The sequence below is a fragment of the Prionailurus bengalensis genome, chromosome X (assembly GCF_016509475.1).
Source record: "Prionailurus bengalensis isolate Pbe53 chromosome X, Fcat_Pben_1.1_paternal_pri, whole genome shotgun sequence".
NCBI classification, from domain to species: Eukaryota; Metazoa; Chordata; class Mammalia; order Carnivora; family Felidae; genus Prionailurus; species Prionailurus bengalensis.
In genome coordinates, this window is record NC_057361.1 from 88,796,479 (window position 1) to 88,810,939 (window position 14,461).

The following is a 14,461-nucleotide window of genomic DNA, read 5'->3' on the forward strand; positions in this document are numbered from 1 at the left end:
TCATTGTGGCAAAAAACACAGAACATAGAATTCACCCTCTCAACAATTTCTTAGGGTACAGTACAATATTGTCAACCATGTGCACATTGTTGTGCAACAGACTCCCCAGAACCCTCCGGAACCCCGAATCCTGCATGATTGAAACTCTACATCCATAGAACAACAACCTCCTCACCGCACCCACTGTGCTACTTTTGGTTTCTATGAGTTTATTTTATTTATTTATTTAAAAAAAATTTTTTTCAACGTTTATTTATTTTTGGGACAGAGAGAGACAGAGCATGAATGGGGGGGGGGCAGAGAGAGAGGGAGACACAGAATCGGAAACAGGCTCCAGGCTCTGAGCCATCAGCCCAGAGCCCGATGCGGGGCTCGAACTCACGGACCGCGAGATCATGACCTGGCTGAAGTCGGATGCTTAACCGACTGCGCCACCCAGCCGCCCCAGTCTATGAGTTTATTTTAGATACCTCCTATAAGTGGAATCATGCAGTTTTTGTCCTTCTGTGACTGACTTGTTTCACTTAGCACATTATCCTCAAGATTCATCCATGTCCCAGCATATGATGGGATTTCCTTCTTTTTTCAGGCTGACTTGTATATGCCATATTCTTTTTTTTTTATTTAAAAAAAAGTTTAAAATTTATTTATTTATTTTTGAGGGATAGAAAGACAGATAAAGAGAGAATGTGTGTGCATGCATGTGGGGGAGGGGCAAAGAGAGGGAGAGGATCCCAAGCAGGCTCCACATGATCAGTGCAGAGCCAGATGCAGGGCTCAAAGTCAGGAACTGTGAGATCATTACCTGAGCCGAAATCAAAGTCAGATGCTTAACCGACTGAGCCACCCAGGAGCCCTTACATACCACATTCTACTGTACATATATGCCACATTTTCTTTATCCTTTAATCTGTCCATGGACATTTAGGTTGCTTCTATCTCTTGTTTACTCTTAATGCTGCAATGAATGTGAGGGTGGGAATACCTCTTTGAGATTTTGCTTTCAAGTCTTTTGGATATATTTCCAGAGGTGGGATTGTTAATGCATATGGTAGCTCTTTTTAATTTTTTGAGGAACTCCCATACTGTTTTCCATAGTGGCTGCACCATTTTACATTCCCACCAACAGTGTACAAAGGTTCCAATTTCTCCAGATCCTCACCAACACTTATTATTTTCTGTTCAGTTGCTTGTTTTTAAATAACAACCATACTATCCAGTGTGAGGTGATACCTAATTACATTTGCATTTTTTCTGATGATTACTGATATTAAGTATCTTTTCATATGCTTGGTCATTTGTCTATCTTCTTTGAAGAAATGCCTATTCAAGTGCTTTGCCCATTTTAAAAATTTTTTGTGTTTATTATTTATTTTTGAGAGAGAGACAGAGTGTGAGTGGGGGAGGAGCAGAGAGAGAGGGAGACACAGAAACCAAAGCAAGTTCCAGGCTCTGAGCTGTCAGCACAGAGCCCGACCTGGGGCTCGGGCTCACGAACTGCGAGATCAAGACCTGAGCCTAAGTCAGCCACTCAACTGACTGAGCTACCCAGGCACCCCCGCCCATTTTTTAGTTGGGTTATTTGTTTTGTTATTGGGTTGTGGGAGTTCTTCGTATATTTTGGATACTAACCCCTTATCAGATGTATGGTTTGCCAAATTTGCTCTCCATTTGTGTTCTTTTGCTGTGCAGAACTTTTTAGGTCTGATGTAGTCCCACCTGTCTCTTTTTGCTTTCGTTGCCTGTGCTTTTGGTGTGACTCATTAACTTTTATTTCTCTTAGGGTCAGACTTTCATCAGGATAGCCTGGTTGTGATTTTTGCCTTTGTTTCCACCTCAGTGCTCTCTAGCACATTGTTTAACAGGAGTGTTGGCTAATTGCTATTGGTTCCCTGATGGGATACACCCAGAACTACCTTAATTTTTCTGGACTCCTTCCCATGCACCTTAATGGGAGGCCTATGTGAGAAGGGGGTGTTTCCTCCCATTTTCTGTCTTCTTGCCCCTTAATCTCCTCTTTTATCCCAAGCTAGGTACAGAATCTTCTCCAGGGCCTTCTCCTTCTTCACTCTCCCATCCTCATTTTGTGTGGGGTGGTGGTCTCCCAGCCCATGACAGGTCAGCCAACACGCTGGCTCCAGACTAATGAGGCTTCCGGTTCCAGATGAACCCATTAGCTTATTAGGGACATAGTACCTGGGTAGCTGGCATCTGTCCCATTGTCCTCTTTAATGACTCTCTGGTTTTGCCCGTCAAAGATTTGAATGTGCAAATGAAATTGTACTTTCTTTTGTTTTGCTTTGTTTTGTTTTTAAATTTTTGTGGCTTTAATCCATCCCCACAACTTCTGCCCAGGGCCAATAAAACCTAGCCATTCTCCCTTTGTAAAAAGAAAGAGGGGTTGGGTTTCCTTCAATTGTCTGCCTTTTTCTGTCTCCTCCACTGTTTTTGTTTTACTCTGTAGTTAACTTTGCATCCAGCAGCTTCATCTGAGGACCTGTGAGGTGGACCTAGGAACTCTCTTCTTGCGGTTGCAGCAGCCTTTTCGGTGCTCTAACCCAGTGGTTTGTGGGACCAGGGGTTTGGCGGGTGGGAGAAGAGTTTTTCCATAGTCTTCCTTCTGCATTTCACACACATTCTGCGCTCGCTCGCTCTCGCCCTCTCTCTCTCTCTCTCTCTCTCTCTCACACACACACACACACACACGCCCGCCCGGGCCCGTCTCCGTGTATCTTCCTTCAAGATGACAGGGCGCTGGAGAAAAGGCTGCTGGAATCAGCTGGTAGGTACAGTAGTAACCCGAACCCCACCCACTCGCTGTCTTTGCTTGCTCAGGTTTCTCCGGTCACTCCTGCCAGGGGAGAAAACATGTAGATGCGCCTCCACAGGAGGGGCTGGGGGAGCTGGGAGCGGCGGGGGCGGCGGAAGGTGAGCCGTAGAAGGTGGCCGAGCGCCCCTGCTGCCGGGGCCCTTCCCAGTGCTCCCTCAGGGCGTCAGCCCCAGCCCTGTTTGCCCCCCACCCCCCTTTTCGTAGGGATTGCCTTTTTTTTTTTCCTCTGCGGCGGCGGAAATGACAGTGTGGTGCCGCCGTGGTGTCATGGTGCTGCCCCTGGACTGAGGGGCGAAAACTCTTAAGTTTGGCTCGGGAGAGCCAGCCACGGTAGCGTCGCGGCCGCCGCGCTGTCCCTGGCGGGCCGCGCGGGCGGGCGGATCCAGGCTGCTGTGCGGCGGCGGCGGCGGCAGCGAAGGCGGCGGCCTAGAGCGGCGGCGGCGGCGGCGGTGGCGGTGGAGGTCGGGGAGCTCGCGCCAGAGCCCGAGCCAGCTCCCAGCGGAGGCAGGCGAGCGCCCGGCGCCCTCGGGCGCGCCAGGGAGATGGCTGGCACCCGGGAACGCTATGGGTAAAACGCGCCCACTCACCGCGGCCCCGGGAGCCGAGCGCCACCGCCCGCGTAGGGCTCGGCCCGGGCTCCGGCTCCCGCTCCGGCCGCCTCTCAGGTGCCGCTGGGGCCCGGCGCGGGCCGAGGACTCCGGAGCTCGGCGGGGCGGGGTGACGGGGCCCGCGGGGCTGGAGGCGGCGGCGGCGGCGGCGGCCCCCGGCCTGGCCGGGGCGCCCGTCGCTGCCCTCTTGGGACGGAGTTTGCACTCCGGGGTGCGGGGCCGGGGCTGCCCGAGGCCTCCAGCGCACCGGCCGGCCCGGCGCGGGCGGTCGAGCGGCTCCCCCGGCGCCTGGGCGCGAGTCTGGGAAAGGGCACCGCCGCCTTCCCACGCTCCCGCGGCCCGCAGCCTCCTCGGCCCGGGCGGCGCCCCTCGGCCGGCCATCCGCCCGGCGGTGGCTGCCGCAGCAGCCCGAGATGCTGCGGACACCCTGCCGGCGGGGAGGCCCCTTGAAACTTAATCCCTTTTCTGCCAGGGCAGCGACCCTCCGGTCTCCGTCCGGGAGGTTCCTTATTTCTGGCCTAGCTGCGAAACCGGCTCAGTGGGAGAGAGGGAAAACTTAACATTTTTCCAGAGGACAGACTGCGACCGAACCGGGGAGAGGTGGGGTTTTTCCATTCCTGGCTCGTAAGAATTAAGTAAATAACGGCGGAGTCGATTTTCAGAAACATTTTTGGTGATGATAAGGTTTAGGTTACTTAGTACTGTGTATATAGCACATTATTTCTTGGAGGGCTCGCCCCCCCCACCCCACAGACAAGGACATTGGGATCCTGGGGTCTTTGGTTTCTCCACTTTCTCTCTTCCACACTCCCCTACCCGCCTTCACGTTCAATTGCCTTCTTCCTGCCTCCTCACACATCTACCTGCCCACCCAAATCTCCCACCAGAACCCACCCATTCCCCAGAGTGCCCCCAATCAACCCGTGCGCTCTGCCTCCCAGCTCTGCAGCCTCTTGCTTCTCAACCAGTTTGCCTTTTTGAGGATTTCTGAGTGTGGGGCGAGTGGATAGTGATGACTGTGTTTGTGAGCAGGAGCCCTTATGCAGGAATATAGTGGAGACTGTGTAAATAGACAAGTAATGTGTGTGGGTTGATTCCTTGGATTCTCAAGTTGGGCCATAAGGGCTGCCTTTAACCCTATTCTGTTCCCTCCCAGTATTCTCTCTCATCACTTCTCTGGCAATGTTCCAATAGAAGGAGAATGCTGAATGGGGAGATTCCCTCCCCTCTGTCTGGCTTAACCCCAGCTGATTACCCCAACCCTCACATCCCGCTTTTCACCCCTCTCCACTCATCACTGCCCCCAGGGGGAAACAGTCTTTGCTATTTATATATATTCCTGCCCAATCAATTAACATAATACAGATACATAATGTGAATTATATTTTTTCCTGATTGCTCCTCACGACTTGATTTGTGTGGTAGAAATACAGGTCTAGGAGTCAGGAAGATCAGAGAGTTTACCCCAAATCTGATGTTACTTTGGCTTTTTGGCCTTAGGACATTCCTATGACCTTTCTTTCATAGTTGATGCACTTGTGTAAAAGGCATAATATTGTGTGCTGGGTATTGTGAGTCTCGGCTTGGTCCTTTGAAGATGAAAGGGTTCTATAAACCCTCAGCATTATACTTTTCCAATAAAGTACTTCATTTACCTTTTATTGGGATAATGGATTTGACTGGGTGTAAGTAGGAACCCCAGTTTACTGGAAAGCTTCACTTGCCATTATTAGCCCCCCTGGGAGCCAAATCTATTAGCATACTTAGGTCCCACGTCTCTTTTGTTTTGTTTTGTTTTTGTTCCTAATGCATCTACGACTGAATGAAAACATGCATAACACTAGGCATACAGAGTAAGAGTGATTATTTTAAGTCAAGGCTTGAATCATGTCTAATGTACTCCAACCCAACAATCTGAGTCAGACTCCCTTTGAAAACATAACCTCACCCATTTTTAGCCTGTATGGGGGCAGTTAATTTCTACTGAAAAGTGGCAGAAATCATTTCAGGCATGGCAATATAAGCATGATTAGCATCTACCAGCGGTGAGTCAACTGTATTTATTAAGCACCTACAATGTGCAGAGTCCTCTGCTGACTGGGCTGAGGCCCCAGTCTTGGCCTGGTATTTTGTCCTCCTTATTTGAGGCCTGCCTCCATACTTGCAGCTCCAGGAGTAGGACAGGGAGGAGTGAGGCAGGGGTAGAAGCTTAGGGACATGAAGGGGGTAATTTTTCCCCTCCCTCTCTCATGACTGCTAGACTTCTCCTCCAGCATGTTGTACCTTGCAGGGCCACCCCTGGGAAGCCCTGCCACAAATCAAAGTGACTTGGTTGCTTCATGAACAGTATCATCTGAACAGTGCAAATTGATTTAGCTGAAATTGGTTTAGTTAATCCCTCCTCTAAGAGCAGGGCAACTTGCTCCAACTTGCAGATCCTAAAGCAGTGCCAGTGGAGTCTCATAATTGAATCCAAAAATTGCTCTGGGTAGTGAGTCCGTCCATTCCCTCATCCCTCCTCCCATAAAATCTGCTGGCACCATGACAGTTGAGAAGGAAACAGCAGAAGGAGTATGTCTTTGCTACTCAGCAAACCCCACTGGCGTGGTGAAGAGGGGGAGAATGCCCTCTTTTCTGTCTGTCTCTTAGCACTCAGGTTCTCTCTTTCCCACCAGGGACACAGAGCCCCCCAAAAGAGGCAAAGGCAGGGCTGAGGCATGAGTGTGTCTCAAATGGGTGTTCCCAGAGGTACCTGATTGGCCTCTTGTGTGTCTGTCATTCAATTTTTAGGGATCTTGGTAACTCCCTAGCTGTGGGGCCATGTGATTTAGCTGCTAGTGGAGGCCAGGGGGTGCTCCATTTCCGTTTCACATTTTTCATCTTCTCTTGCTTGCAAAGGGGAAGACAGGGCACTGTGTTTGAGAAACGCCTCCTCACTTGAGCTGGGAGTCTTGACTTAGGGCATGGCATTGTCAGATTATGACGTGTAACATGTTGTTGCTGGATACACAGCAGTTCAAAAGGGTCTCCCGTGGTTCACTTTTTGAGGAATGTAGTGTTGGTACCCAGATGGTATTGCGGGAATCACTGTATTTCGGTCTCTCGAAAAATGTTGTGTTCATCACTGAGCAGTGTAGGGAAGAGACTAGAGAAGTGTTTCTCAACCAGCATATTGGATCATGCTAATGAATGGGAAGACCGGATCAGTGGTGTTGGGACCAGAAACTCCAACTCCCAATTAGCCCCCTGTGCAGACCACTAGCCCCCTCTTTATTTCCCCTCTCTTCCAAGGATCAGTATGTTTTCCTATTTTCCATCAATGAAAGCTCTCCTAAAAGTCTTCCACAGGCACTAGAGGTCTGTGGCTCCTCCTACTATTTCTCCTTTTCCATCTTCCCCTTCTCTATTGACCATAGATGGACACAATCTTTTCAGTAATCGATCGCCCAGCTCCTGCATTTCCCTTAGAAATCCTATGAGCTTCTAAGACTGCTAGATGGTTAAAGTATGAGTGGTGGAGGGGTTTGGAGCAATGTACCAACATCCCACCACTCCCTGCTCCATGTAGGGCTCACCTGAGTGCACACAAGGGTGTGGGTTCGGTCTAAGTGTGTTAGCAAAATATCCTTAGTAAGACTTAGCCTACTTCGGTTCTTGTCTCCCTGCAGACCTATGACTGCTTGACCTTGGGCTTTGTCTCAGACTCTTTCCTGCAGGTCAGACTCCACTGGTTGATGAACAGCATCCCCAGGCTTTGGATCTTTTCTCTTACAGAGACCAAATGATCTGATAACAAACCTATTATACAAATGAAAATCCTCCTGAAAAGGAAAATTTCAGCATTTACAGTTTGCGCAGTTAGGAACATAATGTCCAGGCATGGTAGACAACACTAATGTAAGACAGTGACATGTCTGAATGTATATGGCCCAGAGATAGAAAAATGGTTTACGGTCCAGAATCCTCAATTGCTTTGTCTATAGCCCTTTGTTCAGTGTTGCTAGGATCCATGTGATTCCCCAGGGAGTAGAAGCTTGATTTCAAATAGGCTTCTGTTCTCTGTCCCTTGTTTCTGACCTGAACTTGGGGTGCTCTCAGCCTAACATTCAACAGTATGCCCTACATACATATATTGCCAATTTTATCCTGTAGAAGTAGAGAGGACTGCCCATCCAGGTGTGTCGCTGAGCATTTAAAAATTTGCAAATATTTCACTGGGTTAGATAGGTTGGGAAAAGCAGTCCTAGATGGAAACCTGTACTGGTAGCAGAAGGTAGATTAAGTTTGTTCTCCAACCTTGCAACTGCCAGTGTATTTTGCATTAAGATAAAGGTGTTATGAACCATACTTAGGATTCCTGTCAATTATCATGTGTCACCTTGGCAAATCCTTTCCTTGGTTCCCTACATTAATCTTCCGCGTTTGTAGTAAATTTAGGACTTTTTTGTTCTGCTATTGTGATATTCATTTTTTTATTAAAATTTTTTTAATGTCTATTTATTTTTGAGAGAGAGAGAGAGCCAAGGAGGTACAGAGAGCCAGGGAGAAACACAAACCAAAGCAGGCTCCAGGCTCTGAGCTGTCAGCACAGAGCCCAATGCAGGGCTCAAACCCATGAACCACGAATTCGTGACCTGAGCCGAAGTCAGATGCTTAACTGACAGAACCACCCAGGTGCCCCTTGTGATATTCATTTTAATGTTTATGATGACCATATTATATGAAATGGCCAATGGTTGGATTTAGGAGCTAATCATTGTAAAGAAAACATCATTAAATCCACATGCTATAAAATATTAAGTAGGCTTTAATAATCTTTTAGACAGGAACTGGCTCTGGTGCTGTCAGTCGGTAATCAACCTCTAGTCCTGAGCATGATAAAAGCTGAAAGGAAGGAGAGAAACAGTTCTTCCCTTGGTGGGGGGGGGGGGGCTCCAGTCTAACAGGGGAGACATATGAACATAAGAAATACCATAATCAGACACATGGTCCTCCAGAAAACTCGCGAGGGAGTGTGACTGTTCTCCATCATGCCAACCATGTGTTTGGACGATTTTCCAAACATTTGCTGCTTTCCTCAATAACTTGTTTTGTATCTGTCATCTGTGAATGTATGATGAGAATATCTGTATTTGTAAAGCCAGTTAATAATTTTATTTTATCCACATGTGATCTTCATAAGAGCCTGTGAACTGGGTAGGGCAGGTAGTTTTCAATCCACAGATGAGGAGGCTGTGGCCCAGATAGTTTAAATGTCTCACCTAGGATCACTCAGCTAATTCAGTTTAGAGCCAGGACTCTAACGAGGCTCTATTATGAGGATCAAATGAGATAATGGCTTTGGAACCATTTTGAAAGTATAAAATGGTATGCAAATGTGAGATGGCTGTTATTATTAGTTACACTTACTGACCACCTAGCCTCTTTTTTCTGGGTTTCTGTTTGCAGTTTGTGTCCCTTTAGGGTGAGAATTCTATGCCTTGGTTGCCTTTTAGGTTCCCAAATGATCTTTTCAGCTTCAAGGGGTCCTTTCCTACTAATTGCATTCTGGGATAAGGTTGTCTTCCTTTTCAGTTTCAAAAGGTGTTCTCATTGGTTTGTCCTCCTATGGGACTCCTCTCCCCTTTCCTTGTCCTCTAGGAGCACCCATTATATCTTCCTTGAGGTGTATACACCAGGCAAAACTAGCCACTGTCATTCAGCATCTTGCCTTAGCCAAAGGAAAGTAATGCATTTTGTTCCTTTCATGATGATGCCCTTCACTGGTCAGCCTTTCTAGTCACACTAATAAATAAGATTTGTGTTTTGAGGAGCTAGTTTTCAATAAGCCATGGTGTCTTTCCTGTGTGGGAACAGATAGCAAGAGCTCTGTAATAATAGGATGTCAGAGCTGGAAAACATCTTAAAGAGATCGTCCAGTGATTCTAGTCCAACTTGAACGACACTTTATAGTTAAGGAAACATCAGACTAAAGCCGGGACTCATTCTCTCCTCCCCTAAGGCAGGGAGGTGGGTTTGTAGTGTTTTAAAGGAAAAGCTCATGGGACATTCGCATTAATATCCTGGAGAATGTTTATTTTACATTAATTTCTTTTTTAAACAAGTCCTACAGCTCAGCTCAATCCTCATTCTATAGCTCAGAGGTCAGGCTTGGTTTCACACTCACAGTTTCTCTGTGAAGAAGGGGGGACCATGGCTTCTCAGGGAGGTAATGAGAGCCCAGGGCCATGCTCTGCAGACCTAGAAGATGAAAACTGGATGGAATATAACCGCTGAAATAAGGGGACATTTAATTATGTTCAAATCACATTTGAAGTAATAGAATTCTGCCAAGTGCAGATCATGCTGAAATCAATCTTTCATTTCATAAGCATAGAATGCATTATTTTTATCTTAATCACCTGTACCAAAGCTCCTCTTTTTGTATTTCTACTTACTCACACAGCCTTATGATACCTTCTTACTTTTTTTTTCTCATAGACTTCTGTTTTTCAGGGCTGTCAGCCTGAAAAAAGAGCAGGGTTCAGGGTGAAGAAAGAGCAGACAGAAACAGTTTTATAATAGAGCAAGGGCAAATACGTAAATGTACATATTTGACTACATGGCAGTAACTAAATGAACAAATCAGTGTATGTGCGTGTGAGCATTTGTTTCTTAACATGGCACTTGGTAGACCAGCCTGCCCAGCCATTTCATCAGTGCATTTTTATGACAAACTCTTGTGTTTCCTGGCTAAAGCTTCATGATTACCTGTTATCAGTTCACACTCTATCAGTTTCACATCCTGTCTTTATCTTTTAGTGAACTCTCTAATTCTGCGTAGATTAGTGATTCACAGACTTTTTGAAGTTGCGATACTTTGCCGTTGTTTCATTTCTGCCATACTGTTTTCCCCTGTCCTTTCTGAAAGTATTTTGTGATGTAGGAGTCAAGTATTTTTGTTAGGAGTCTTATATTATGTAAACGAATAAAAGTTGGGAGCTGAGAGCTTTCTGACATCCACTGATCATTAGAGGTGTTCCAGGGGATTGCCAAACCTTGACCTACAAAAACAATTGGAAGGAATAAGCAATCCAGTAGGGTTTAGAATGACTACACAGTTGCATAGATGGCAGTGTAGTACAGTGGTGAACTGTTCATACTCCAGGGTCAGACCTGGGTTTGAATCTTTTTTGTTTGTTTGTTTTAAATTCAGATGTAATTCATGTATCATAATATCTTCACTGTTTGACAGCATACAATTTGGTGGATTTAACTATATTCACAAAGTCATGCAACCATCACCACTAATTCCTGAACGTTATCATCATCCCCCAAAGAGACTCTGTACCCATTAGCAGTCACACATACCCCCCATCCCTTTCTTTCCCCAGCCCTTGGCATCCGCTAATCTACCTTCGTTCTTATGGATTTGCCTATTCTGGCATCGCATATAAAAAGAATCATATGATTTTTAGCATAATGCTTTCAAAGCTCATCTATGTTGTAGTATGTGTCAGTACTTTATTACTTGTTCTTGATGAATAATATTCCATTGTATGGACATACCACATTTGTTTATCTGTTCATCAGTTGATGGACATTTGGACTATTTCTACCACTTGGATATTATGAATGATGCTGCTATGAACATTTGTGTGCAAGTTTTTGAGTGATCACATCTTCAGTTTTTCTAGCTCACATGCTAACTCTACATTTAACCATTGGAAGAATTGCCAGACTATTTCCTAAAGCAGCTGCACCATCTTACATTTCCACCAGCAATGTATGAAGGTTGCAATATTTCCAAATCCTGGCTGACAGTTGCTATTTTTTAAAATTATAGTCATCCTGGTGGGTATGAAGTAGTAATCAATATAGGCATCCTGATGATGATGAAGTGGTGTTTCAGTGTGGTTTTTATTTGCATATCCCTGATGGCTTATGATGTTGAGTATCTTTTCATATGCTTACTAATCATTTATTTGTAAATCATCTTTGGAGAAATATCAATTCAGATCCTTTGCCCACTTTCTTGGTCTTTTTATTGTTGAGTTTTAAGAGTTCTGTATATTTCTAGATAACTAGACCTGTGTCACATCTATGACCTGCAAGTATTTTTTCCCATTCTGTGAGCTGTCTTTTCACCTTCTTGATGGTTTGCAACACAGAAGTTTTAAATTTTGATGAAGTCAGATTTATCTATTTTTTTCTTTGGTTGCTTGTACATTTGGTATCATGTAAGAAACCTTTGCTTAATTTAATTTCACAAAGATTTACACCTATGTTTCCTTCCAAGAGTTTTATAGCTTCTACACTTTCATTTAGATTGTTGATTTGTTTTTAGTTAATTTTTTTATATGGTGTGAGATAGGGCTCTAACTTCATCATCTTGCATGTGGATATGGAGTTGCCCCAATACCATTTGTTGAAAAGATTATTCTTTCCTCACTGAGTGGACTTGGAATCCTCATCAAAAGTCACTTGCCTGTAAATATAGGAATATATCAGGTTATTTCTGGATTCTCAGTTTTATTCTAGGTTTGAATCTTAGTTCTGCTACTTGCAAATAAGTGTGGTCTGGGAGAAGTTACTTTTTTTGATAATAATAGTACCTACCTTTTAGAGGATTGTTGTGAAAATTAAATGAGATAAGGCATATAAAGGGTATTATTTAGTGTCTGGCACATAGTAAATGCCAGATAAATTTTATGGGGAAAGGTGGTTAGATAATCAGGAAGGTAGTGAAAATGGGACATAGTTGAAAGGATGCTGAAATATTAGGAGTGACCAGAACAAGGTGGCCTCATGAATGAGAGATGAGATGAACAGATGTTTGAAGAAGTTGAGAAAAAGATTCAGTTCCACAGTCTCAGCTAAAGCAATTGTGACTTGAAGATAAAACAGAATAGAAGCAGTATAGAAAAATTACTTACCATAAGCAACAAATTGTAACCATCCTCTATTATTCTTTGTAGAGCTGAAAATCATTAAGGTGGGTTATTTTAGAGCACTAGTGTTTGACTTTCTCTGTCAAGTACTCTTTTCTCTTGCTTTTTAAAAATGTTTTTTCCATTTTTTATTTGAGAGAGAGCATGAGTCGGGGAGAGGGATAGAGGGAGAGGGAGGGAGAGAGAGAATCCCAAGCAGGCTCCACACTCAGCATGGAGCCCAATGTAGGACTTCATCCAACGACCCTGGGATCATGACCTGAGCTGAAATAAGAGTCAGATGCTCAACTGACTGAGCCACCCAGGCGCCCCTTTTCTTGCTTTTTAAAAATGCTTATTTATTTATTTAGAGAGAGAGGGAGAGAGTGAGTGCAAGTGGGAGAAAGGCAGAGAGAGAGAAGGAGAAAGCAAATCCCAAGTAGGCTCCTCACTGTCAGCACAGAGCCTGATGCTGCTCGAACCCATGAACTGTGAGATCATGACCAGAGCCCAAATCAAGAGTTGGTCACGAAACCAACTGAACCACCCAAGTGCCCCTGTCAAGGAATCTTTTGAGAACATTTTGAATGCTGTGGACAACCCTCTCCCCATGAGAATGCATATATGACAAACACACAACATTCTTTAAACTGTTCTAGGAAGTTCAGAAATCCCTGGTTAAAAATCCTGTTTTGATCTTATTCAAGGCAATGCTGACCCATAGCATACTTTCCCAAGCTTAATTTCATAGTGAGGTTCAAGTGTTACACTTACTCAGGAGCAGTATTTACGGTTTCAGGGAAATTCGAAGAGCTTTTTGGCTTGTAGAGAAGGGTTTGTATGGCATTCTCCTAAGTAAGACTTAGAGGAGTACCACAAGTACTCTAATTGTTTTTGTATAGGTTTGAATGCATAGACATCTTTAGCAATGCTTCTGACCAACTGTCAATTTTTAAAAAAAAAATTTAATGTTTATTTATTTTTGAGAGAGAGAGAGAGAGAGAGAGAGAGAGAGAGAGAGAGCTTGAGTGGGAGAGGGGCAGAGAGAGAGGGAGATACAGAATTCGAACCATGGTCCAGGCTCTGAGCTGTCAGCACAGAGCTTGACGCGGGGCTGGAACTCATGAACCATGAGATCATGACGTAAGCCAAAGTCGGACTTAACCAACTGAGCCACCCAGACGCCCCTGACCAACTGTCATTTTGGAGGGAGGCTTTCTCAATTCTCCCAGGTAGCTTTCAATGCAGATGTTAAAGAATGCAGACATCCAGTTCTGGAAGAGGTAGTAATAGAAATGCAGTGTGAAGTGGAGTTGGGCCTAGAAGGAAAAGATATGATTCTGGAGGGGACTTGGAATGAGAGGAAGAATCAGAGAAACTGGGGGGGGGGACACAGAGAGACAAAAATAGAAGTGGAAACATGCTGTTTAGAAACACTCTTGTAAATAGTCAAGAGAAACTTCAGTGAAGGAGGTGGGATGATTGAAATAAAGGTGTAGGGGAAAGAGCACAGGCACTGGCATTAGACTGACCCAATGCTGTGGGTATGTATAATTCCTGGTTGATTTACTTAACAATGCTGAGCCCCAATTTCCTAAATATAATAGGGGCATGGTAGTACCTTCCTTACAGGATTCTCTCTCTCTCTCTCTTTTTTTTTTTTAAAGTTTTATTTATTTATTTTGAGAGAGAGAGAGAGCGAGCGAGCAGGGGAGGAGCAAAGGGAGGAAGGGAGAGAGAGAGAACCCCAAGCATGCACTGCATTCAGTGGGGAGCCAAATGTGGGGCTCGATCTGACAAACCATGAGATCATGACCTGAGCCGAAATCCAGAGTCAGACGCTTAACCAACTGAGCCACCTAAATGCCCCTTCTCACAGGCTTCTTGATAGAATTTAATGAAATAATGTGTGTAAAGTGCTTAACAGTACTCAGAATACAAGAGGTGCTCAATAAATGCTAGGTCCTTTCTTCCAACCTGTACTTTAAGGGATCTTTCATTTAACAATTATTGAATACCTAGCGTGTATGAGGCACCATGCTATGAATAAAAATATGAAATAGTTGATGCCCTCAAGGAGCAGAGGGAGTTAGCTGGAGACAGATATGTAAATG

The 14,461-nt window shown here is 44.9% G+C and overlaps 1 protein-coding gene across 5 annotated transcripts in view; it reads left to right on the forward strand.

The window, feature by feature from the left end:
• Positions 1-2,492: 2,492 nt before the first annotated feature.
• Positions 2,493-14,461, forward strand: part of MID2 (midline 2) — a 101,278-nt gene continuing 89,309 nt past the window's right edge. The window contains exon 1 of one of the 5 annotated variants that reach the window (XM_043571136.1): positions 2,493-2,782. Coding sequence is in view for 2 of the 5 variants with exons in the window: in XM_043571133.1 (XP_043427068.1) it covers positions 3,395-3,398 (4 nt within the window). In the remaining 3 variants the exon portion in view is untranslated. The other 4 variants (XM_043571137.1, XM_043571133.1, XM_043571135.1 and 1 more) reach the window with 4 other exon arrangements.